A 26,912-nucleotide genomic window follows, 5' to 3' on the forward strand; every position below is an offset into this window, starting at 1 on the left:
TTCGGTCGATTTGCATATTAGCCTTTTATTATATAGGATGTGAATTAGTCTGACCTATTTTAAGAAAACCCCTACAGATTAGCATTAGATATGCTATCAGTGCCTGGTAAATATGGAAGCAGTCATTATTGGCTGTAAACATGTAGAATAAATTTTAAAAAGCATGCACAATATCTTTTGTTTCATGTAGTTGCTGCGATTGGCTGATAAATGTTTGTCAGAGAAAGAGAGAGCTGAGAGCTCGCACTGTGTGGCTTGGACATCCTGAGAAGTGTGAAGAAAAACATCCCAGAAATTCCATCAAAAATCAAAAATACAATGTCTTTACCTTTCTACCTGGGGTAAGACTATTAATTCTTGAAACTGGGTTGCGTATCAGAGATTGCTAGCTTCCTTTGTTTTCATTGTTTTCCTTTTTAAAAAATTTTTGTTTTTAATTGTGTCATATCTTTTTGTTTTTCAACTGTGTTCAAATTGTTAAATAATTCATATGCATTTTTAATGGATACATCATAGAGTTCAACTGAAGAAAATTTATAGTTTGATTATTGACTTCATTTCTAGATAAACATTTAATTGTAGAATTAATCAAGTAAAGCTAAGTAAAATTATCAGAAAATAAGTCATAAATTTTGTTTAGATGGGAATTTGTTTGGAAGGAAAGTGGAATGTAGTGTTTAAAGCCTGCCAAGGAACTTCACAGTTAAAGTAACATGATTCAAGTACATAACTCAGTAACAAAATGCTTATTTATGGCTACTTTCTTCACATTATAAGTTTCACACCTTGTTCTATTGTTATATCATTAGTTATCTTTAATTATGTGTTAATCTTAATTTTAAATACTGAAGTTTAAATATTTTATTATTTTTATTAAATTACAGTACTGAGTTTATGTATGTTTAGAATACTAAATAGTTGAATACTTTTTGTTTTGGTGCATCATTCCCTATTTTAATGACAGATTTATTTAAGTCAAAGGAGGCTGGTACTGATTATATTTTTATATCAAAGTTTTTGACAAATTCTAGGTATTACCTCTCTTGCTATTTTGCAAGCAGATCACTTGATTAAGTGACATGAGGACTGCTTTATCTTTCATGTTTTCATTTAAATTATCATGCTGATTTCATGTGGGCATTGATTGCCCCACCACCACCCATCTACCCATCCATTCAGTGGTTGGCAAGAGCTTGATAATGACTGATAATTTATTAAAACTCACAAAACTAATGGCTCCAATTAAATGACTGATCTCTGTCAGGACACTAAAAGGCAAAGTATTTTTCAGACAGGTACATATTCTCATCTTTAATGAAGCTACTGTTTTCTCTTTAGGGTTAAGTTATTAAATACTCATAGATTGGCTAAGCATTGTATATATTCTTAAGGGTCACCAGATTCAGTCAGTAGATAATCAGGTATTGATTACTTTGGTTTAAAGCCAACAGTGCAGCTTACCTTTTACCAGTAAATCCACACAGCCTGCCCGGACGCTGTGTCCCGAAGGTACCTGTTGATGGGTCTGCACCACTATTACTCTATGAATGATTTTTTTCTTAGGTTGTCTCTTAAATTAGTCTTTTCATCTAAAACGTAGTATTTTAGAAACATTTGATAATTGCACAGTAGGAATTCTATTCCATTTTTAGCATGAATGGCAATTTCTGAATTGCTAAAAGGTATAATTTATGCTAACAGATTTTAAAGAAACCACTGAGGAGAAAAAGGGCTTTCTGTCCTGCTGAGATTAATTTATGAAATGATTCCAAACATTTTGAGACAGCAATTGAACATGATTATGAACAAAATGTGTTATCAATGTAGCCGATTTTTCAGTCACGCTCGTCTGTGTGATGATGCAGATAACTCCATTATTCTTTAAATCTACAATAAGAGCTTACCTTATGGCTCTGCTCTGTTAAAATTTCCATACCTTCCAAGGTGCATAACTAATGGTATCCAAGGAGATTTGTATTTGCAAGTTGCAAGTTTGTGATAAGTTTCGTTGTAATTGTAGTGTGATATGGGAATTATTCTCATCTACAAACATGATTTTTGTTCCACTTGATTTTCAATTTAAATATTATTTTGAGAATTTGCAGATAGAAATCTATTACTATACTAGATCTTGTTTATCTTCCTTAAACAAGGAATTTGAATTAAGCAAAAACAAAAAGTTGCAGGAATTGCATTCCTAAAATTTTATTGAATGATGGTATTTATTTTATATTTGAAAGTACTGTTGACAACTCCCGGGGACTGTAAGAATATATAGGTAGCTGTCTCCCTGAAAATTGGCCTGTGATTTTCATAGCTTTCTATTTCATCATTTCTTTATACTTAAGAGATGTAATACTTTCAGGAGATTAGGGGAGTTTGGGGGGAAAGTCACACCTGTGTATGCTTGCTTGTTCACTCAATCTTTGTAAAGTTACCCAGATATCCACATTCATATTTCTTTTTTTTTTAACCACTTCATAAATCTAAGGTTAACAGGACTTTTCCATTCTAATACTTTCTGATTTGTTATCAAGATACACATTTGTATGTGTGTATTTGCTGACTTACTAACATTGGGAAGGCTTTGCTCTCTCATTTGCTTTGTTGTGCATATAAAGAGTCACAGAACAGAAGAGGAGTGGAAAACTGGAAAATTGCACACAGGAATCAAAAGGTTTTTGAGGACACTTTGAACATAGTTGAATGTTCTAAAGGTCTTTTTATCAGTTTGTTTTAAATATAATTTGGGGATAACGTTACCTTTTTTTAAATATATGATTTAGTTATTGGAAAGCTAATGTCAAAATCTTTAAATTTACTGTGACCCAAGGTATGTATTTACTGTTTGATGGAAATGTAGTCAGGTATTATGCTGATTTTAATTATTTAATGAGATATTAAAGATTTTCCTTGAAGAGACTGTTAATTTTTTCTTTTCCTTTTTAGGTTTTGTATGAACAATTCAAGTTTTTCTTGAATCTCTATTTTCTGGTAGTCTCCTGCTCCCAGTTTGTACCAGCATTGAAAATAGGCTATCTCTACACCTACTGGGCTCCTCTGGTAAAAGAAAAGATTTTTGAAATTAAGTTAAATTATTAACTAGAATATAGTTTTAAGAGTTGAAATGGTTAATAGATAAATAGATCAGATTTTCAAAAACCTGATATTGTTGCTAATTATCATTGAACTTTTATTAAAAGATGTTAGAGTTCTGTTCTTAAGTCCTTCACAGCTGTGTCCTCGGCAGGAGATGTTCCAGAGCTGGTTGTGGGGTAAGGCTTCTACTGGGCCTTGTTTATCTTCCCGGGGACAGCAGGCCTGTCCCCCTGCCTAACTCCCTTTTGTGCTGAGCTATTAGAAATGACATGTGAGGTCTACTCAGTAATTCCTGATGTCCTGACAGATGGGCAATGTTTACCTTTGTCTGATAATGACAATTCTCAAGTATCTCGATGGAGTCCAGACAATTTCTTGTTGGCAGCTCAGTGCATAAAAATGTTTGAAAGGCAAATAATACTTAACGGATATTCTCATTTCAAACATATACTCTTTTGATAATTTTATGCTATTTGCTGATTGTTTTTCAGCTTATTTAGACAAATGTATAACTTCTTTCTTCCTTTCACCTAGAAAAATGCACTGCTTTTATTTGCTCTCTTTGGGGCAGACGCCCAGTGTCATACTGGCAAGGAAACATGGTGGGGGAGAGTATTCCTTCAGGGAAAGAACAGACCAGGGCTCAGGTTTCCCACCACAGTACTGCTGCCCTCAGAACTGGAATCTGAGCAGAGTGCTCATGGTTATTTGCTCTGGTCTGCGGAGCCCACGCCTCACAGAGAGAATCTGGAAGATGGATGGGTTCTGGTTTATGGGACATGCTGAGCCAAGCCCCACCCTGCTGCTGTTCCTGTTCACAGGGACTAGGTGGATGAGAGCAATGAAAGTCACTGTGTAGGTAACATAAATGCAGAATTACAGGATAGATCTTTTCCACTGACTAAATTGGTGAGATTGAAGGCAATGTCAGTGCTGACAGTGAAGACGTTGATCTGTATAATTTGGTAATAACACCAGAGGCCTTAAAGATGAATGCAGCATTTTTATTTGAGGGATTTATCCCAAAGAAATAATGATCAGTCACAAAGTCTAAAGAATGTCTGTGATTTTTTTAAAATTTCTTTATTGATTAAGGTATTACATATGTGTCCTTATCCCCTCCTTAGCACCCCCCCATGTCTGATTATTTTTGATGAAAAAGTTATTTAAAAAGTCACATTCTAACAATGGACTCTTCAACTCTGCTGTGTGCCATGAGTATGTTGGAATACTGTGTTACTGTGTAGCTAACATTAAAGGTACATATATTAGAATAAACGGGAAAGAATGGGTTAAAACATGGATAGTATAAATACACAATTCCTTGATCAGCCAATAGTGAATTTGTTTATGTCCAGCACTAGTCTCAGCACTGTTGGTACAATAGATCTTGCTTATCTGCTTCCTGACAGAGCTTAGATCTGGGGAGAACGACACTTTAAATCAATACATAATGCCAGGTAGTAGCCATACAGCTATGAAGAAGAAAATATAAGGGAGAATGATGAGATTATTTTAATAGGGTGGTCAAGGCAGGCCCCTCTGAGGGGGTGATAGGAGAGAGCAGGTGGGCCATGCATAGAACAGGGAAAAGAGAATGCAGGCAGAGGAAACAGCAGTTGTGAAAGGTCTTAGGGCTACAGGATGCTTGTCCCTGTGGGAGGGAGGTTGTGGACTGTTAGAGGGTGTGGACCTGGGACTGTGGTTGGAAAGGAGATAGGGGCAGGCCGGGGGGAGGGCCGGGGAGGGCCCCCTCTCCCCCCCCCCACCCCCCCAGGAAGGTCAGCTCCTCCAGGTGCTCAGATTTTATCCTGAGTGAGCAGGGAGCTGTCAGAGTATATGCTGCACGTGCCCAGGAAGAACACTTACACTTACACCACAGTTTTAAAAGCTGGTATTGAAGCCAAGTAGCCAGTAGGAGGAAGTTTTATTCATCCTTTTCTCTACCTTTCTTCCCACTGAAATTAACCTCTATTCTGAACTTGAGATTATTCTTGCTATATATCTCTTTACTTTTAGCACTTACATTTCTATCATTAAACAATATGTAATATTGTTTAGCATGCTTTAATAATTTTATATATAGTTTATCTTATTCTGTATATCTTTTTGTAACATGCTTTTTTAGTTTAACATTGGTTTAGAAAATTGATCCATACCAACACAAATCTAGCTCATTCATTTTTCTTCTTCTAAAGTATGTCAACATATGAGTCTATCACAAGTGTTTGTTCATCCTCCTGGGAAAAGAGGCTTTTAGTTGTTTCTAATTTTCCACAGTTACAGACTTTGCTGTAGTGATCATTCCACTTGTACATTATTCCTGATGCACATTTCAGTCTCATTGAAAAAGTACTGTTTATTTTTTTGAACAAATGAAGTATGTGTCTTCACAGGGATGTCTTCATAAGCTCCTGAGTTCTTGCTCTTTCTTTACCTGTGTATTGTAATTGGTGTCTGTGGTCTGGGGTAGCATGTGGTCTTATATGTGTATGAAAGGTTGTACATCTTTTCTCTTCCTGCTCCAAGCTTCTGTAAGCTTACTCACATAAAAGGAATCAGTTAGCATTTCCGTATTTCTCCTAGGCAAGAACCACCAGAGAAGCATAAAACATCTTATAGCTGGAGGTTATAAAATCTTATGTCTGACGTCCACTAATTTTACAGGGAGCCAGTTACTTCAGACAATCCCTCTGCTCTCTAACTGATGTTGGGATGTTTCTGAAATACTGGTAATCTAATTAATAATCTTTCTTTTCCAATTACTCCTGGCAGTAATATTTACTAGTTTCTGCTCTGAACTAATTCTATTGTATTTTCCCATACAATAGAAAAATTAACTAAAAGCATTACCTTCAGTGGGGGCATTAAATGAAAGTGACTTCATTATACTATTAAGTCAGAATGAAGATTACCTTTCATATTCAGCTTTCAGAACAATTCTTCTAGACAAAGCTAGTGTAATCAGAGTAACGAAGCATATTGTAATATTTCTACCAAAATAATAAGGTGGGTAAGAGTTGCCCATGAAAAGATTTTTAGGTGGAGAAAGTATGGATTGATTTTTAACTGCATCTTCCATATACAGCATAGTATCCTCCTGGTACTTCGTTAGTACCTAGTGGCAGCCACACAGGCTGTGTAGGTGACAGCCCTGCAGGAGGACTCTGATTTCCAGTCTGACTTAGGTCTTCCTTGTCCACCCTTTCTCACAAGTCTGTGCATTGGAGGAGTGGGCGGATCATGTAAAGGAAACAGAATCAACCCCTCATAGTCCCACGTCCAAACACTTGGCAACAAATGGTGCTGAGACAGCTGGACAGCTATATGCAAAAGAATAAAGTTGGACCCCTACTTCATATCATACACAAAAAGTAATTCAAAATGTATCCTAGAGCTATATGAAAGAGCTAAAACTGTAAGACTCTTAGAAGAAAACATAGAGCTATATCTTTGTGTTCTTGGGCACTAAAGCCCAAGTGCCAAATGAAGAAAGTAAGTTGGACTGTATCAAAATTAAAACTTGTATGCATCAGAGAACACCATCAAGAAAGTACATTGAATGGGAGAAAACATTTATAACATCGTGTTTGTAAATCACATGACTGACAAAGTCTTTGTATCCAGAATAATATAAACACTCTTAAACCTTAACAATGAAAAGACAGATGACTAGTTAAAAAGTGGATGTAGGATCTGAATAAACGTTTCTCTAAAGAAGATGTGCAAGTGACCAATAAGTGCATGAACAGTAGTGCAACTTTTGAAACCAGTTTGGCATTTCATAGAAAATGCTAAACATACGGTTACCATATCACCCAGAAGAGGCATATCCATAGAGACAGGAAATAGATTAGTGGTTGCCAGGCTGGGAGCAGGGGAGAATGGTGGTGATTGCTATTGGGTTTTTTGGGGGGTGATGAAAATATTCTAAAATTAGATGGTGGCATAACTCTGAATTACTAAAAATGTGAATTGTATACTTTAAAGGAGTTAATTTTATGGCAGGTGAGGGTCAAACTCTGCTCATTTGCCATTACCTTCAGTGGGGGCTATTCAAATTTGTGCTGCACACTGTGCCCGCCTCCCTCTGTGCAGATGGGGCATGTCCCCAACTGTTTGGCTCTCTCCTCAGTGATTGCAAAAACGACGTTAGAATACTTTTCAAAACAGTGCTTTTTGTAACCACTGGAAATATCCTGGCAAAGACCAGCTGGGATACATGAAGGTGTTTCAGGAGACTACTGACAGTTCTCTGGTGTTGGAGGAGAAGGCAGCATGAAGAGGGTGGTGAGGCTAGAGAGCTGTCCATTCTTAAGGTTGTACTTTAGTAAATGGAGCATGAACAATGGGAGCTGTCAAAGGTTTGGGGCAGTGAATTGCTGAGAGGAGGCCAAGAGGAGGATTTGGCCACACATTTGCCAAACTTATATTGTAAAAGACACTTTGGTAATGTGGGGAAGGATGATTTGGAGAGAAATGAGACTGGAGGCGGGAGACTGATGCTGTGGGTGAGACCAGAGGAGGGTCCGAGCCAGGCCCATATGTCTCGGAGGCATGACATGCGCTTGGTGATCAGTGATGGATGAGTGCAGGAGAGGAGTCATGGCATTATTTATAGGTGATGGCTATACCTTGAAGATTCAGACTGTGATGGCTCATGGGTGAGTGGAGCATTGGGCCACGAGGACTGAGGTTGGAGCCCCGCATCAGCATTCAGGGTGACTGCATAAAGAGGGGTGCAGTTCAGTAAATACCAGAAACATAAGTACATAAAAGTTTTACTTAGCATCAGGTTAATCTATTCAGGTTTTTACCTAAAAAATGAAAGCACTGACCGTACCTGTGCTCTCCAATGCCATTGCACGATGTTGCTCTAGGTGAGGAAATTGATCATGATAAGTGCCATACCTGGGAATTGTTTTGTTTTCTGAAATGCTTTTATTTTATCAGAAATAATATTTAAGTGCAGAAATTGTAAGAGTTTTCTGTCAGTCTTTGTTAATTTGGTATTTGAATGCTTGAATGTTCCAAATCTAATTTCATAGATTTATTGAAGATTGTTTTTTTTCTTTGGGTTTCTACATATTATGATGTGAATTTTAAAAATTGTCTTATAGATAGTATGAATTGTAAATCTATTACTATGTATTATATTCCTTTTATAGTATTTTATTGTTACTTTTTTCTGTTTTCATTTATTTTATATTTTAGAAGTAATATACAGTTGACCCCTGAACAACACAGAGGTTAGGTCTCCACATAGTCGAAAATCTGTAACTTTTGACTACCCCAAACTTAGTTGTCCCTTGACATCCACCAGGGATCTGTTCCAGAACCCTCAATAGATATTAAAATGCATGACTGCTCAAGACCCCTCTGTAGAATGGCATAGAACAATGCATGTGGTCCTCAGGCCCTCCCTCTCCTCCTCCCCCACCCACATCTACACTTCCCAATCACAGATCAGAAACAGTGCAGATGTTTACTGAGAAAAATCTGTGCATAAGTGGACCCACATAGGTCACACTCGTGTTGTTCAAGGGTCAACTATAAATCGAGGGGAAAGAAAAACCAAATAGTAAAAAATAATTTTCCTTTACTTTTTTGTTTTGTAGGGATTTGTCTTGGCTGTTACTATCATGAGGGAAGCAATGGATGAATTTCGGCGTTTTCAGCGAGACAAGGAAGTGAATTCACAACTATACAGCAAGCTCACAGTAAGAGGTTAGCGAGACACCTTTAATCCAGGTCACCATTTGTCCGATGTAATCATCATTTTAGAGTGAACATAAATGAAAGAAAACATGTCTTAATTCTGTTATTGAAAATAGTATTATGTGATTGCATATGATATCTAATTTCTTTGAATAGTTAGAGCATTCACAAGTGCCTTGTTTACTGGGGAAATTTGAAAGCCACTTTCAAAGCTGGAACTGGACACATGCTCAGAAAAGACCTGAGAAGGTCTTTTGCCTCTGGCCAATGTCTAGGCTCAGTGCAAGCAGAGGTGCAGCCTAAGGCCAAGTTATAAACAGCCTGGCTAAGTGCTGGAGTCCTCAGCACAGAGCCTCTCTGCACAGATACTCCCTCCCTCGCTGCTTCCCTCTCTCTTCCTTTCCTCCTTCCTTCCCCTTCCCCCTCTTTATATCTCTTTCTCTCTCTCTTTCCCTCTCCCCTCCACTGTACCCCTCTACCTCCCCCCCCCTTTTCTTATATGCAAGGAAATCTCTTTCAGAAACCACATATGACAGAGAATACACACTTTACAAAAATGAGTTTAGCAAAGTCACTAAACATACAGCTACAGCATTTGACAAGAAACAAAGTGTAGCCCGTTCACAGAAGACATTAAGAAAAATTATTTCCAAGGATTTACTAGATAAGGACTAAATCAGTTGCCTTAAATGTGCTCAAGGAGCTAAAGCAAATGAATTGCTAAAAGGTATTAGGAGAATGATGTATTAACAATTACAGAATGTCAATAAAAGTATAGAATGATTGAAAAAGAAGCAAAAGGAACATTCTGGAGCTGAAAAGTACAATTAATTAAAAGAAAAAAATCACAAACGAGTTTTAGTAGCAGATTAGAGTAGTCAGAACAAACTATCAATGAACTTGAACCTGGGTCCTATGAAGTGTCCAGTCTGAGGAGCAGAAGGAAGAATTAGAAAAATAAATAAATCTTAGGAGACTTATGGGATGGCAGCAAGTGGGCTAATATGCACATAATGGGATCTTAGGAGCAGAGGAGAGAGAAAGGGTAGAAAAATATTTGAAGGAATAATGATCATTAACTTCCCAAACTTGATAAAGGACATGAATCTACAGATTCAGAAAGTTTAATGAAACCCTGGAAAGGCAAATGCATGGAGAGCCTCACTGGGACACGTTGTAGTCAGACTAGGTTGAAACCCAATGACCAAGAGGACACAGAGCAGCCACTTGTCACATAAAAGAGGAGGGGTCCCCAGTAAGAAGATGAAAAATCAGCAGGTGGAACATGGCGATATTTTTAAAATAGTAAAAGAAAAAACTGCCCATCAAGAATTCTGTATTGAGTAAAATTATTCAAAAACGAGGGAGAAATTAAGGCATTCTCAGATAAACTTAGAATTGGAAATGGGAACTCAAGAAAATTCACACATGCCCATATTCACTGCAGCACTATTTACAATTGCCAAAGGGTGCTAACAAACCACATGTCCATCAGTGGATGAATGGATAAACAAAATTTTGGTGTATTTGTGCACCTGAATGTTATTAAACCAGCACAAATGAGATATGATAGAACATGGTTGAACTTTGAGAATACCATGCTGTATGAAAGAAACTAGACACAAAAAGTCACACATTGTATGTTTCATTCACAGAAATGTACATGGGGATAGCAAGCAGATCGTGTTTGTCGTGCCTGGGGAGGTAGGGGAGTGGGTGTGAAGGTCCCTTCAGTGGTGATGAATGTTTTGGAACCTGATGGAGTTGGTTGTGGGATACTGAATGTACTGAGGGCCACTGAAATATCCATGTTAAAATGGCTGATTTTTTTATATCAGTTTCACCTAAAAATGGAACATAATGCTGAGAAAGACATACTAATATTATGTCTTTCACACTTTTGAGATGTTTGAAGTAAAAATACGTTAGAAACATTTTTTAGTGGAATTATTTTAAGTACTCTAGGAAATACATCTTTTAAAAAATTGGTCATCGATACTGGTGATCCATGAATTTGACATTTTTCATGCAGTTAATGATAATTTTTGCTATTTTTGACTTTCTTGTGTGTGTCATAACATGCATATATGCATTCACATAACCACCATCCAAGGGAGGTTGGTATTACCTCCAGGTTACAGATGAGAAACCTGAGGCACATGCTGAACGAGCTGCCCTGTCAGGTGCTTGATAGAGCTCAGATTTGAACCTGGACCATTCTGACTCTAAGCCTAGTGTTCTTTCAACTGCAGTGCATTGCTTGGTGGCTGGTTATTTTGATGCAAGTGATTGACAAGTAAAGTCTAGAATGTGAAAAAATACAGAGTTATGCTTATAGGGCATAATTTAACATTTATTTTGTTGTCAATAATGTTTGCCTCTCAGCTTCTTAATTTCTAATATTTCACAGTTATCTATTCTTTGAATGGCATTGATGATTACTCTCTTGTGTAATTGACTGGTTTGTTGTATCATATTTACAACATTTGAACTTTTTATATTAGGAGTTCTTAAGCACACTCTTGTAGAACTACACTGGGAAAAGGTCCTGTAATTTGCTTTTTGTTTTTTAAAGGAAAGCCACTTCTATTTCAAGTCTGTTACTGTCTTAAAGGTGCTTTGTTTGGAAGCAGAGACTACTTTGACTGATAGATGATCTAAATGAATACTGGAATACTTTAGTTAGCCCTTTGTTTTATTGCCCGAGAAGCTGCTTTTCTTGTGTGGGAATTTTCCATGTCTGCCACTGCTCTTTTCCTTCCTTCTCCTTGTTTATGACTGCGTTTATTATTCACTGTCTTCTAATAGACAGCGTCAGAGGCAGAGGCAGGGAGGAGAGCATGAAACAGGTGCTCCTGGGTGTTGGCAGTTTTTGCAAAGTTCCTGATGAAGAGGAGTATAAATTGTGTGGCCATTCTATTTTCACATTCTTGGAATCAATGCAATATTTTTCCCTACTTACAGGGAGAGGTGTATAAATTGAATGCCTTGGTAATTATCCAGTTGGCTAGTTCACAATTCAATTCCACAAATATTTACTAAGTACTCACTATGTCTTAGGCACTGTGATAACCTCATGGGATTCAAACATGAATAAGTCCTGAACTGTGCTTCTTAAAGAGCTCATGCAGTATTCTAGCAGACAGGACAAACTTGGAGGTCTTTGTGTATTTGTATTTATTTTAATCAGCTCCCAAATCTCAGCAGGGTTCAGTCATATCAACCACTATCTGTGTATTTTCCAATGTTATACCTAAAGCTAACATGAATTAATATATTTAGGAATGGAGTTTATTAGAAATGGGATTACTCTGTTCTGTGTTTTGTTTTGTTTTTGTGATGGTTGTTTCCCAGTATACCTTAAGTCTTTCTTTTAATAGAGAAGAAAATCTGCTGTCTTTGAACCTTATGTAAATTGTGTGTGTGAGAGAATGTGGAAGGACATGTCCATATTTACATGTTTCTTGTGTTCCAGTCTCCTTCCAAAAGAAGCCTTGTTCACGGGGAGTACAAAAAGGGACTGTTCTCTGTTCCTCTATGGTTGCATGGCTTGGAACCCTATCATCAGTACTGTGTTGTTGCTACTTGTAAAACTCTTACTCTGTTCTTTTATAGTTAAAAAATTTATAAAATGTCTCTGTGAAATTTTGTGATCTTTTAGTAAAATTTACTTCATTTGTGAGTTATAATTATCCCTTTAAAAATCAAGAGATTTTTAAATCCCTCTTTAGTGCCTCTTACATATTGTTTATGCATTATACACACTTTCATGGGGGAAATCATAAATGTAACTGATTTTATGAGTTACTATATTTTCTACTTGGCAAGAAGGATTTCGTTTTGTGACAGTCATATCTGAAGATAGTTTTTTTTTAATAGTATACTCAAGTGTCAGCTGAATTTCCCCATCAGAAAGTGCTTAGCAGCTGATGCACTTGGAAGTAATCAGAGTTGATTGCTGCGATCCGTATGCAGAGAAGCAGTGATGACTCTTCGCACGTTATTGATGTGCTGTCATCTCTTGTTCGTCCACTCTTGTGACAGCACAGATGAAATACAGCCCTGGATACTGGGGAGTCATTTGTGGATGTTTTATTTTATGTAGTCAAAGCAGTGCTTTGGTGCACATGCTCAGCTTTTCACATATTCATCTCATATCCTCCCTTTTGTGAAGTAGACTTAAGTCATTTTTCTTATCTGGGGGTCTGAGCAGCATTTGAAAAGAATCCATTCCAGTATTTTTCAAGAATATTTAGCAAACATTATTGTGTTTTTACTATACAGTGATATTTATTGCCTGCTATATATGTCAGGCACAAGCAGACACTTAGGATTTACTATTTCATTTGTTTAGGACCGGATATGTATACTCAGGACTAGGTACATGTATGCAGGAGTAGATGTATATACCCATTACCACATGACCAGTATGTTTTTCCAGCTCACCCTAAGAGGATCTATGAATTAATTTCTTCATGATACTCATACATTGGTTTTTATTACATCATTTGGGGATGAGGGTCTGGAACACCTGAAATATGACTAAAATCACTTGCTGACTAACACAGAGCCTCTTCTCACACATGTAAGGGCTGTGTGTGTATGTCTGGTGGCATCTGGTATTTCCTTTTTGTGACTAGTGTTGCTTTGATCATGCTGTCAGTCATTGGTCTCTCAGCTCCGTGTGCACAACTGCTGTTACCTCAAGACTAAGAAGAGTAATTGGCACATGTAGGCACTCAGTACGTGCAATATTAAGTAAATGAGGAACTTCCAGGTCAGATATGAAAAGTTGTCATCCTGATAGATATTGTCAGAGAGCTGCCGGTAAGGCTGCAACAGTCTGTGTGGCATGCCCGTGTCGGTCAGCCGGCCCGTGCACCCCTCACCTGCTGTCCTGGCCCACTTGAGATAGAATGCTCTTTAACCCACCAGCTTGATTGGTGAAAAAGGTTCTCATTTTGCTTGCTATTTACCTTTTAGCATTTCATTGTTCGTTTTTAATCTTTTATACAAATTTATTAATCTTTTTTCCTATTTCCACTTTTTTGCCTTGTTATAATTTCTTTATAAGAGAAGTTTATGACATGGCAAATATATTTATCTTGTTTGACTAATTTTTAATATCTTTTTTTAGATGTAGGTAAATTTATAATTTTTATGGATGCAAACCTTTTTGATTGTTTTTTTTTTTACTTTAACCTTAGATAGTTCTTTTAACCCCAATATAGTGTAGATATTTTTATTTTCTAACAGTGTTGCAATTTTACATTTAAAGTATGTATTACATTGGGATGGGATCTAACTTTTCTTTTTCCCAAATGGTCAGTTAAGTTGTTTTAAAACCAGTTATTAAGTTATTTTCTCAGACCTTTGAGAAATATGTAGATTCATTTGGGCCCTTTCCTCTGCTTTCTGTTCTGCTTTACTGATTCTTCCAGATCTCCATGCCAGTTTTAAGAAATGTTCCTTCATGGAACATTCTAGTAGCCTAGGGAAACCTCCCTCCTTACCTCCTTCCTTTACTGGTTATTTTTCTCTTTCATTTTTTTTCTTATTTTTTTTGAGTAACATGAGACACTATAAATGTAAGATTATTGGGACATTTTCTTCCTGCTCCTGTATTCAACCAATGACATGGAACCCTTAGCAGGAGCCTGACGCAGTCCTGCTATCTCCATCTATTGATTTTCTCCTTCTCCCACCAGGGCTCATACCAATCTCCACACTCAGGAGTAATTGAGAAGGAAGCCATCACCGTATAGATTATTGAACATAGAGGAAATAGGGACTATGGACAATTTCAAACTAAGGCTGGCTTGTATTCCTCTCGATGCTGGTGTAACCACACAGACTCACGTAGGAGGACATTGATGGAAGTGTGCATTTGTAGGCCCATGAGAGAGGGAGACCGCTGCATTGTACATCTTCTGATTTTAGTCCCGAGAGCCTTAGAGCCATTTATATTAACAGTCCTGACCTTTGGTAGATATTTAAGAGACCTGTCTAGCTGCAGAAAACAGAGATTACAAACTTCCCTTAGGCAGATAGTGGTGGGCTTGACCAAGACTTTGAGGGGTGTCTCTATCGTCTAATACCATATAATGTTCATTTGTACCTGTTAGTTGATAAAACAGTTAATGTTGAGGTACTTATTAAATTTTTCAAATTGTATACTTTTCTACCAAATATTTATCTGGTTAATGTAGTGGATTGCTACTGGTACTTATTTCAGTGTTTAGTTCTGCATATCGCTTTAGTTCTGCACATTGGTAGGTAACAGAGTCTGTGTGGGTAGCCTCTGCGGGCAGCTTCTGGACTCTGCTGGTCATTACACGGTGGTGTGGACTGTTTTAGCAAGTGAGACTAGAGGGGAAGTGGTTGGCTAGCACAGCTGATCCAGTGAATAACAGTGTTTTATCTTTAAATGTTTCTTAAAATACTGTAATATATTATTACTAGAGGTCCGGTGCACGAAATTCGTGCACGGGAGGTGTGTTCCTCAGCCCAGCCTGCACCCTCTCCAGTCTGGGACATCCCTCTCACAATCCAGGACTGTTGGCTCCCAACTACCCTGCCCTGCAGGCCTGGTCCCCCCCAACTGCCCTCTCCTGCTGGCCTGGTCCCCACCCAACTGCCCTCCCCTGCAGGCCTGGTCCCTACCCAATTGCCCTCCCCTGCAGGCCTGGTCCCCCACAACTGCCCTCCCCTGCAGGCCCGTTCACTCCTAACTGCCCTCCCTACTAGCCTGATCACCCACAACTGCCCTCCCCTGCAGAACTGGTCCCCCCCCCAACTTCCCTTCCCTGCAGGCCTGGTCCCCCCCAACTGCCCTCCCCTGCAGGCCTGGGTCCCCCCCCCCCAACTGCCCTCCCCTGCTGGCCTGGTCTCCCCCAATTGCCCTCCTCTGCCGGCCTGGTCACCCCCAAATGCCCTCCTCTGCCGGCTTGGTCACCCCTAACTTCCCACAACTGCCCTTCCCTGCTGTCCATCTTGTGGCGGCCATCTTGTGTCCACATGGGGGCAGCCATCTTTGACCTCATGGGGCAGCCATCTTGTGTCTTGGTGTGACAGTCAATTTGCATATCACTCTTTTATTAGATAGGATTTCAGTGTTCTTCCTAAAGTTAATTATTTTCTTATAATGGAATAGGAGAAAGAATTGATTCTGTTGAATTTGAGTATTTTAATTTTTTTATTATTGCTAAAGAATGTTTTTAAAAACTTCTTTAATTGCCCTTGCCAGTGGTTCAGTGGTTAGAGTGCCAACCCTTGGACTAAAGGGTCTCAGGTTTGATTCCTTGTCAAGGGCATGGACCTGGATTGCAAGTTCGATCCCTGGTCCTTGTTGGGGTGCATGTGGGAGGCAGCCAATCGATATGTCTCTCACATCCACGTTTTTTTCTCTCTCTCTCTCTTGCATGTGGATGTCCCTCCCTCCCTCCCTCTCTCTTTCTTTCTTTCTCTCTCTCTCTCTTTTTCTTTCTCTCCTGCATGAGGATACGACTTTGCCCATTTCATTCCCACTTTTATCCCCAGCAAGTCCTGGGGAAGACGGCCTGAGCTCTGAGTGACGTTAAGCAGAAGCCTGTGCAGCTGCCCAGCTTCAGCAGGGTTGGTCTCAGCCTGAGAGCAATCTGGGCCTGTGTGTCCCAGGACTAGCATCATGTGACTTGGTCTGTGTACTCATCACTGAACTTATGGAGCCTCAGATGTTCATCTTGTGCATTGTAATTACTGTGAGCATCCTCTCTCTGCCCCTTGCCCTTCTTACTGCGCCTCAGGATTCAGGTTCCTTCCTCATCCATGCCTTTTATTTCCAAACTCCTTACTGAGAATGGCTCACCTCTGAGGGTCTTGTTTCCTCTGCAGTGACTGTGCTTCTCCATAGCCTTGGGGCCACTTGACCTGGAGGCGGGGTCTCTTCCTGTCTCTACAGCTTATTCTCTTTGGACCTGACTCCAGCTGTTTCAGACACCAGTCCACTGATCTTAGACCTTAGCACTTTCTTGCCCCTTTGATGTTCTAGTCCAGTGGTCGGCAAGCTCATTAGTCAACAGAGCAGCAAACCGCGGCTCATGAGCCGCAGTTTGCCGACCACTGTTCTAGTCAATTAAGTCCAGTTTATCCTTTTTTTTAAAACAAAGGCTTGTGGTATCCTAAGAACTATTTACCCAACTCAAAGTTTTTCTGTTATATTTCTCCTATGTTTCTTCTTATTATTATTTTTTTTTCAGTTTTAGGCTTTATGTTATATATATCCATGTTGTGTAAATTTTTATGTCGGTACAGTGTACAGGTCTGAGTACTTTTCTTGGATGTGGATGTCCCTTGTTTCTAGCACCGTTTGGGGAAATAGTAATTCTTTCCCACTGCATTGCGATGCACTTTTGTCAAAAATAAGTTGTCCTTCAAGTGTGGGTTTTTTTCTCCTTTCACTCCATTGATATATTTGTCTATCTTTATGCTAATTCCATGCTCTTTTGATTACTATTGCTTTATAATAATTCTTGAAATCAGAGATTGTTTGCCCTCCAACATGGTTTTCTAATTCCACAGTTGTTTTGGCTAGTGTATGTTCTTTGGATTTTCATATGACTTAGAATCCATTTTCATGAAAAAGCCTGCTGGGATTTTGATTGGGATTACTTTGAATCTATAGATAAATTGGGGGAGAGTTGATATCTTAATAATATTAAGTCTTCTGACCCATGAATGAGATATATTCCTCCCTTGATTTAGGTCTCTTAAATATTTCTCAGCAATGTTTTGTGTGTTTTTTCAGAGTATAGCTCTCTTTTAAATAGCTTATGTTATCATGTGAAGGAATAATAAGTTTCTCAGGAATGTAAAATCTTGATTAAGAAGTCAAAAAAGGATATGTTTTCTATGTTTTAAAATATTTAAAAATTATTTCCTGCATTTATTGCATCTTTTATGTCTGCAGCTATTCATCTCTCTCCTCTTTGTGTCTGTTACAGAGAGTGTGAAAGTAGAAGGAAGGGGAAGAGGAGTGTGTAGTAGGAGTAAAAAGAAAAGTGAAATATAGGTCATGGTTTGGGGTTCTGCTGAGGTCAATGAGGGATATTCACTGCCTGGGGCTTAGCTATAAAAACAGAACAGTGGGAGTACAGACAGGTAGCTTGAAGTGACCGAGGGAAAAATAATTGAAATAGACATTCTTTTGTGGCTATTTTTTGGCTAATAATAGACATATACTTATCACTTGTAGAGACATCTTATAAGATTTGTTGCATATGTAATTCTAAAGAACATTGCTATTTTATGGTATGAATACAAATAGGCTCCACCCCCAAAAAATAGCTCCAGCCTTATGTGTTTATTATATAATTGAGGAACATGAAAAATATAGCAACATTTACAAAGCTTATTGATATCCTTCAGACAAATCGTTAGGAACTAGTTTATTATTATTGAAACGCAGCTGCTTGAAGAGGTATTTAGGAAATAAGGTTTTATAATAAGTTGAATGTGGTCTAAAAGTCAGGGGAATGGTCAGTAATACTAGGTTTTGATAATGCAACATGAACTTTCCTCTGTTCTATTAGCTTTCAGAATAAACTGAATGTAAAAGAAAAGGACCTTTCTTCATATTAAAACGTAAAAGTTGTTGCTGGTCCTAAAAGGGAAACAGACAGGGCGAAGGAGACTGCCAAGCCAGGGAGGGGAGTGAGAAACAGAGATGGAGGAAGGGATGGAGGCTAGGCCCAGAGACACAGGAAGTGAAAGAACTTGGTGTTTCAAAATGCCTCTATAATGTTTTATCTACTCTATGTGATATGAACATTGTGATGTAGATGTTATATATTGACTGTTATACATGATTAGCACACACTAGCTATCATGTAGGTATTTTAAGAATTTGCACAATATAGCATGGAGAAAAACCACTTTTCATAATAAATCTGTGGTCCTGACCTGTGTCTGTAAAAGCTTCTGGTGAAGGGTGATATTCTCTCTGATCTTCTCTGTTCCTTCTTTTCTGTTAGTCATGTGCCAGTCAATACCATTCCCAGGTTGTACAGTAAGGACTGTACATCTCCATCTGACTCAATTTCTGTCACCACATTATTTTATTTAGTGATATTTCTGATCATCCTATCTTGACTCACACCTGAAATAATGGTAGATTGGGTAAGAACCTTCCACATGGAATCCTCTTCCACATTCCCACAAGGTTTTTATTGGGGGTGGTTAAATTATACTTGGGAGTTAACTAAGAGAAGTTAATTTTTAGTGACTGTGTCTATCTGAAATATTTAATTTGAAAGTATAAGTAGAGATACATTATATAAAGTTTTTCCCCCAAAAGTTATTTCTAAAGTATTACTTATCAATTGAAAGTTTAACTCTGGTGTGCTATTGTTTCCTTGAGTTGATTATACTTCTTCTTTTTTTCAAGGTAAAGTGCAAGTTCAGAGTTCAGACATACAAGTTGGAGACCTCATCATAGTGGAAAAGGTTGATGCATTTTCAATATATTTCAGACATGTCTATACCACTTATTAACATTTAGCCTGATTGCAAGTAACTTTCGAATATAAAGAAAATTGAGACATTTATTTTCAATCTTAACATCATTGCGTAAGATTTGCTATACATGAAGAAACATCTAGATTTTTTTGTATAGTCTGTTTTGTTAAAGTACATTTCAGTGTGCATAGATGACGTCATATTTTGTCTAAAATAAGACGTGTTAACTGCTTAATGTTACATTATCAGTATTATTTCATGTGACCAAAGAATTTCAGCTTCTAGAACTTACTATTACAGATAGATATACAGGCAGTCCTCGGGTTATGTCGGACTCGATGTATGTCGTTCCATGGTTATGTCGCCATCTCCCATTTATTTATAAAAAAAAGTTCCGTCATTTCGACGTATGTACATATGTGCTTTATGTTTTTTATTATTTATTTACCACAAGTAAAGGTCAGGAATTGTTATCTTTCTTTTAAATTTTTTTTACTGTTTAACTTTATTACTGCTGTGTATGTACTCCATGTGAGTGATGTAGGTGCTTATGTAGATGGATTCCGATTTACGGCAAAAATTGCGTTATGTCTCACCGTAGGAACGGCTCTCCGACGTAACCCGAGGACTTACTGTATTACACATAATTATTGGATATTAATTCTTATGGTTAATAAGAATTCTTATGGTTAATAAAACTTAAAGAAGGAAAGGTAAATGGAAGCAAAAGAGGATTAGAAAGAAAAAGTTTAGGTCTTTGTAGGAAGAGACCATTAAAAACCCCCACATTGGTCAGAGGTAGAAATCACTGGGCTGTTGGTGGCCTGGGGTGTAACCCAGTGGGCTGACCGCATGGTGGTAGTTGTTTCTCATGCACAGTCTTCCCTGAGGAACAGTGACTCAATGGACAGTCTTTATTTTTATTTTATTTTTTTAATTAAGGCTCAAGAACAACTTTTAAAAATATGTTAAATAAGTTTTTGAAAAGCCTCTTACAGAGTAGTGTGAGCCCTTAGTGCCAGTTGGCGTGCAGGCCACATAGGAGCATAGCAGCCTGAGTCATCTGTGCAAGATACTTAGTACAAGAAAGTCGTCCTCCTCAAGACACTGCTACAGTAATCTGTACCAAGAATGATCGGGGTGTGTTTGATTTGACAAAACTAGATAAAATTAAACTGACTGATTTGCAACTCATTTACATAGTATTCATTTATATGGATACTGTAAGTCACTAATTTTTTATCCATTCTTAGATTTTCAGGTGGTTCCTATTGTAAAGTGCTACAGTGAACATTCTTGTACATTATATCTTTGCACATTTCTATAAGACAAATGGTAGTCATATAAATTTTGATGCAGTTCTTTAAAACATCAACATTGCCTCACAGTTTTTGTGGTCAGGAATCTGGGTGCAGCTTAGCTAGGTCTTCTGGTTCCAGGTCCCTCTCAAGGCTGCAGTCAAGGATTCATCAGGTGGCTGTCACCTTCAGGGCCCACTGGGCCTGTTGGCAGAACTTGGTGCTGTGTTGGACTTAGGACCTCAGTTCCAGGGACTTTGGTTCGAGGCCTTTCCCATTTCTGGCCAGATGGACCTCTCTACAGGGTAGCTCACAGCCAGCTGCCAGGGAGCAGGTGACAGAGGGCTTGAGGGTGCTGGCTGCATGGACTCCTGGCTGTGAGACCTGGTCCCATCGCCTTCAGTCTTCTTTTCGATTTTAAGAGTCTGCCTTGTGTTGTGGGGTTGAAAACTGGGATAGAATCTGTGAATCCTCTCTTATTTTTAGTACCATCCATGATAGGAATGGAGGGAATCACCTTATTCTTGTAAAAATCATCTGTAAAAGCCTATAGCTGGCATCACCCTCAGTGCATGTCAGATGCCTTTCTTCTGAGACTGGGCACAGGGCAGGTGTTTGTTCCTATCACGCTCACTCAGCTCGCATTTGTAGCCACTGAATAAGGCAAGTAAAGGAAGCAGAAGGAATTCAGATTGGAAGGGAAGAAGTAAAAGTGCCCCTATTTACTGATGACATGATTGTGTATGTAGAAAATCCCATGCGATCTCTAAAAAAAACCTCTCAGAACTAAAGAGTTCAATAAGGTGGCAAATTATAAGGTGCACATTCAAATGCCAGTGCCATTTTTATATACTGACAATGAACATGTGGAAACTGAAACTAAAAGTGCAGTGCTCTTAGTCACTTCTGTGAAAACACAATCTTAGCTATGCCGGAGATAACGTGTGTTCAGGAAAGTGATCAAAGGTCTGAGTAAAGAGGGACATTATAGTCTTGGACTGGAACATTCCACAGTTTCCCCAAAATTGATCTGTAAGTTTACGGTAATATACTTCCTATCAAAATCTTAACAAGGTTTTGTTTGTTTGTTTTTTAAACAAAATAAGCTTATTTCTAAAACTAATTTGGCAAGGTCCAGGCCCTAAAGTGGCTAAAATAGTCTTGGCAAGGAGAGTAAAGGGAGAAGAATCACTCTTCCCGAAGTTAAGGCTTCCTACCTAGACACATTAATAGCATGGTGTGGAAGAAGGAGAGAACCAAGATCAACGAAACATTAGAACCCAGAAATGCTCAAGGGTGTTTGACAGAGTGCAAAGCAGCTAAAGTGGAAAAAGCCAGCTTCCTGGGTGAATGAGGCTGGAGCTGTTTGGGCATCTGTGGGTAAAAAAGAACCTTACTCTAAGTGTCACACTTTATACCAATATTAAGTCAAAATGGATCATGGATTTCAATGTAAACTAGAACTGTAAAAATTTAGAAAAACATAGGAAAAATATTCAGATTCCAGGGCAGGAAAGTAGCTCTTAGACTGGACATCAAAAGCACAATGCAGCAAAGATAAAAACATTGATAAATTGCATCTCATTAAAATGAAAAACTGTGCTTAGTGAAAACACAAGTCAATATGATGAAAAAACAACCTACAAACTAGGAGAAAATATTTGTAAACCACATCTGACAAGGATTTGTACTTAGATTATGTAAAAGCTGTTAAAAGCCAACATGTAAAAAAAAAAATCAAATTAGAAAATGAACAAAAAAATATAAAGAGAAATTCACCAAAGAAGATATATAGGTAGAAAATAAGTACATGAGAAGATACTCTGTATCATTGGTCACCTAGGACTGCAAATTAAAGCAATGAACTATCACTACACATGTAGCAGAATGGCTATAATGAAAATGGTGCCAGCATCAAATACTACAATGATGTGAAAAGTGGATTACTTATATATTTCCTGTGGGAATATCAGACATTATAGTTATTCTGGAAAATCATTAAGTCTCTTAAAAAGCTAAATATGCAAATATTATGTAACCCAGCAATTGAACTGTTGAACCTTTATCACAGAGAAATGTTAATTTAAGTTGGCACAAAAGCCTATCTATGAATGTTTATACCTTCATTATTCATAATAGCCAAAAACCTAAAACAGTCCCCATATCCCGACTGGGGATGATCAGAGAAACTGTTGTCCATCGGATCATCCTGCATCGCGTGAAGGAGGCAGAGGTCCTGGTCTCATGGTGCTCATAGTCTTGAGGGGAGGGAAAGATAAAAAGTACCTAATAAGCATTTGGAGTTATCAAGTTTATTTATGAGTGACTCATGGAAAATGAAACATGATAAGGGAATAAAGAGTAATGGTTTGGAAATGCAATTAAATAAAGAATTTCATTAACAGTAGCATAAAAAATAAAATACTTATAAATAAAATAAAATTATTTTTCAAGAATAAACAAAAGAAGTACAAAACATATTTGAAAGCTATAAAAAATTGTGGAAGCATATTAATAGATCTAAGCACATGGAAAGACATCCCATGTTTGTGAATTAGAAGTATTAATATTGTTAAAATGGCAACACTCCCTAAGTTGACCTATAGGTTCAGGGCTATCCCTTTCAACTTTCCAGCTGACTTCTTTGCAGAAATTGACAAGCTGATTCTTAAATTTATATGGAAATGCAAAGTTCCCAGACTAGCCAATATAATTTTTAAAAATTGAACAAAATTGGAGTAGTGGCGCTTTTTCATTTCAAAACCTTATACAAAGTTATGGTAATCAAGACAGTGAGGGCTTGGCAGAAATTCAGAGTTGAGAGTCCAGAAATAAAGCTGTAAATTTATGGTTAATTGATTTTTGACAAGGGTGCCTAAAAATATTCAATGGGATTGGGGTGTGATTGGGTGGGTGCTTTTTTTTTTTTTTTTGGCCCAGTACAATTAATGAGATTCTTCCATTTTGCTGTGTGTAACTGTAATTCATTTGCTTTGTTGTTACATTGTATGCCTTTTGACCATTCTGCTGTTGATGACTATTTCAGTTGCTTTTAAGTTTTGCCTATTGGGACTTTGGTTTCTGTGGTGCCTTGCCTGGGCTCACCTGTGCTGCTGCATTTGTGCCTGGGCTGGAATTGTTGGATGTTGGGGTATGCGTATGTTCCACTTTAGTAGATACTGCAAATGGTTTGCAAAGTGATGTTTCAAATTATACTGGAATCAGCAATGTGTAAGACTTCCCATTGCTCTACATGTTTGCCAACACTTGGCATCATCAGTCTTCTTAATTTAGCATTTCCAATATGTATCTAGCAGTTGTAGTTTTAATGTGCATTTCTTTGAAGACTAATAAAGTTGGACACCTTCTTGTGTGATTTTGGATGTCTTTCTTATTTGGAAAGAGCCTGTTAACATCTTTTGCCATTTTCCTTCTTTCTTTCTCTCTCTCTCTATTTTTTTAATAAATCTTTATTGTTGAAAGTATTACATATCTCTCCTTCCCGCCTCCCCCACCCCCATTGCCCTCTCTTCCTCCCTCCAAACCCCAAGCCTTCACCACCCACTGTCTGTGTCCTTGGGTTATGCATATACTCATATGAGTTTCTTGATTAGAGGGAAGAGATCAACCAATCAGCCATTTTCCTTCTGAGTTAGCCCTTCTTTTCTCATCCCTTTATGGTCTTTATGTATTCTGGATGTGAGTCCTTTATGTTGCAAATATCCTTTCCTTCCTGGTGTGCTTTGTTGGAAAAAAAAAATCCTTAATTTTAATGAAGTCTACTTCATTAATCTTTGCATTTATAGGTGTGTGGTTTTGTAAATAAATTTTGGTGATGGGGAAGGAGTCTTCTTCCCTTCCAAAGCGTTGTGAAAATATCCTTTATATTATTGTTTAGGAGTCTTATTGTTTGGACTTTGACATTGAGAAATATAATACATCTGGAATTGATTTGTGTTTTGATTGAAGTAGAGATCAGGCATTCTCCCCCCTCCCTGTGGGTATCTAATTTTCTCAACACTATTTCTTGAAAAGACCATCATGTCCTAATAGGTCTGCAGTTTTATCTTCCTCCTCAATCTGGAGTCTTTCCATGTTTGGGATTCCTTCTGGAGCCTGCACTTTACATTGGTGTAATTATCTCTCTGTTAAATGCTACCTTGCCCTCATGATTCTACTTTAATATTTTCGTTTTGCTGTATTGTAAACTCAACTCTCTATGTTTCTGACATTTGTCTTGGTTGTTCTTTTGCATTTCTTGTAAATATTAGCAATACCTTGTTAATTCCCACCAAAAACCATGGCAAGATGTTGGTTGGGTTTGTGTTGAATATATAGGTCAATTTATGAACACTTGACATCTTTGCAGTACTATACATTCTAGTTTTGAAACCTGATACATTGTATTTTTTTAGGTTTTATTTAATTTTAGTAATATTTAATAGGTTTTTTATAGAGCTCGCCAATCTTTTATTAGTTTATTTTTATTAGTGTTTTCTTATTACTGAAATGGGAATATTTGAAAAATACTTATTTTCTTGCTGTTTGTTACTGATATATATGAATATATGTATGTAGGTGTATATACATATATTTGTTTTCTGTGTCATTAATTTTTATTCCTATATTTATTTACATCCTTGTACTTTCTCTGTGGCTCATTGGCTGTTGTTTTTTTTCTGCTTTCAAATGGACATTTAGCTCTTTGACCCTGTGTTTTTAACCTCTCTGTTTTATTGTGTGCATTTACTTGTATACATTTTCCTCTTCACACTTTCCTGACTTTGGCTGTGTTCCACATGTTTTGATGTGTTGAGATTTTATTACTCTTCAATTATAAATATTTTCTAATTTCCATTGTGATTTCTTCCTTGACCTAGGAGCTCTTTAGGTATTAATAATTGCCCTTCTTTCTTCATGTTAGAAAGAAGTAGCTCTATTCTACAACATATGTTTTTCTGTTTTAACAACTTTTATTTGTTTTTATTGCCTGCTGACTGACAAATAATCCATTTCTTATATCCTGTGTAGGAAAATCTTGAGGTCTCAAAAAATATAAATAATTCATGAAATTATGAGTATTCTTATAATTTTTCTTTAGCTTTATTGAGTTATTAGTAATAATGATTAAATTATGATTAGTAACTTATAAAAGTTTTTATGTGCCATACAGTACGTTTGAGTTATTTTTCCTTTTCATCTTTATAAAAGAACACCTCTTCAAATTTGTGGAATTTATTTTTGGTTATTCAGTTTTACATTTATTCATTCATTTAAAAGAGTGGTTCTCAACCTTTCTAATGCCATGACCCTTTAATACAGTTCCTCATGTTGTGGTGACCCCCAACCATAAAATTATTTTTGTTGCTACTTCATAACTGTAATTTTGCTACTGTTAATAAATCGTAATGTAAATATCCATGTTTTCCGATGGTCTTAGGTGACCCTGCTAGCGGTTCTCAACCTGTGGGTCGCAACAGTTATGAAGTAGCAACAAAAATAGTTTTATGGTTGGGGGTTACCACAACATGAGGAACTGTATTAAAGGGTCGTAGCATTAGAAAGGTTGAGAACCACTGATTTAAAATTTATTAAGTGTTTTATTTATGATATGCTCTGTTTTGTATGAGGCATTGTAAGAATGTTATCCCCGCTTTCTTGGGTCACTTACTCTAATAGGGAAGATATAATTTTTTTATAAGGTAATAACTTCTGTATTATGAGTTAAGGTACAACAGAGGCCACAGAAATGGCAATATTTAACATTTCTCAGAAATGGAGCAGTTTTCGAGCCATCACTAATACCATTTACATGGTACATTAATGGGGGGAGAAATCTTGAAAGTCCAACTAAAATATGAATCAAAATATTCACTTTTTAAGTACAAATTTTAAATGTGAATTGCTTCAACATAAATTTTAATTTAACCTTTTTCGTTATTTTACTAGCTATTTCTGTTTTGGAATGGAGTTGTGTTAATTTATAAACTGCATATAGATAATTAACATTTTATATTACTCTCTACAGAATCAAAGAATCCCATCCGACATGGTATTTCTTAGGACTTCAGAAAAAGCAGGTATTTTTATTTACATTGTTGATGATTTGATATTTTGGCAGTTTAATTTCCATTTTAAAAGGAAAAATATAACAATTTTTCTTTGAATGATAAATCATTTAATTCATTAATTTCTAAATTACATTTAACTGTTGATATTTAACACAAAGATTTTACTGTATAATATGTTTGTTTAAAAAATATAATCCTTTCAGAATCTATATATCAAATGAGTGCTGTCATT

At 37.2% G+C, this 26,912-nt stretch overlaps 1 protein-coding gene across 3 annotated transcripts in view; it reads left to right on the forward strand.

The window, feature by feature from the left end:
• The window catches only part of ATP9B (ATPase phospholipid transporting 9B (putative)), a 139,309-nt gene that overhangs the window by 17,220 nt on the left and 95,177 nt on the right, over positions 1-26,912 (forward strand). For all 3 annotated transcript variants that reach the window (XM_054724487.1, XM_054724486.1, XM_028139321.2), the window contains exons 3-7: positions 191-341; positions 2,950-3,063; positions 8,718-8,826; positions 19,241-19,299; positions 26,638-26,689. In XM_054724487.1, coding sequence (XP_054580462.1) covers positions 191-341; positions 2,950-3,063; positions 8,718-8,826; positions 19,241-19,299; positions 26,638-26,689 — 485 coding nt within the window. The remainder of the gene's footprint in view (positions 1-190; positions 342-2,949; positions 3,064-8,717; positions 8,827-19,240; positions 19,300-26,637; positions 26,690-26,912) is intronic.

This window comes from Eptesicus fuscus, chromosome 12, assembly GCF_027574615.1.
Source record: "Eptesicus fuscus isolate TK198812 chromosome 12, DD_ASM_mEF_20220401, whole genome shotgun sequence".
Taxonomy (NCBI): Eukaryota; Metazoa; Chordata; class Mammalia; order Chiroptera; family Vespertilionidae; genus Eptesicus; species Eptesicus fuscus.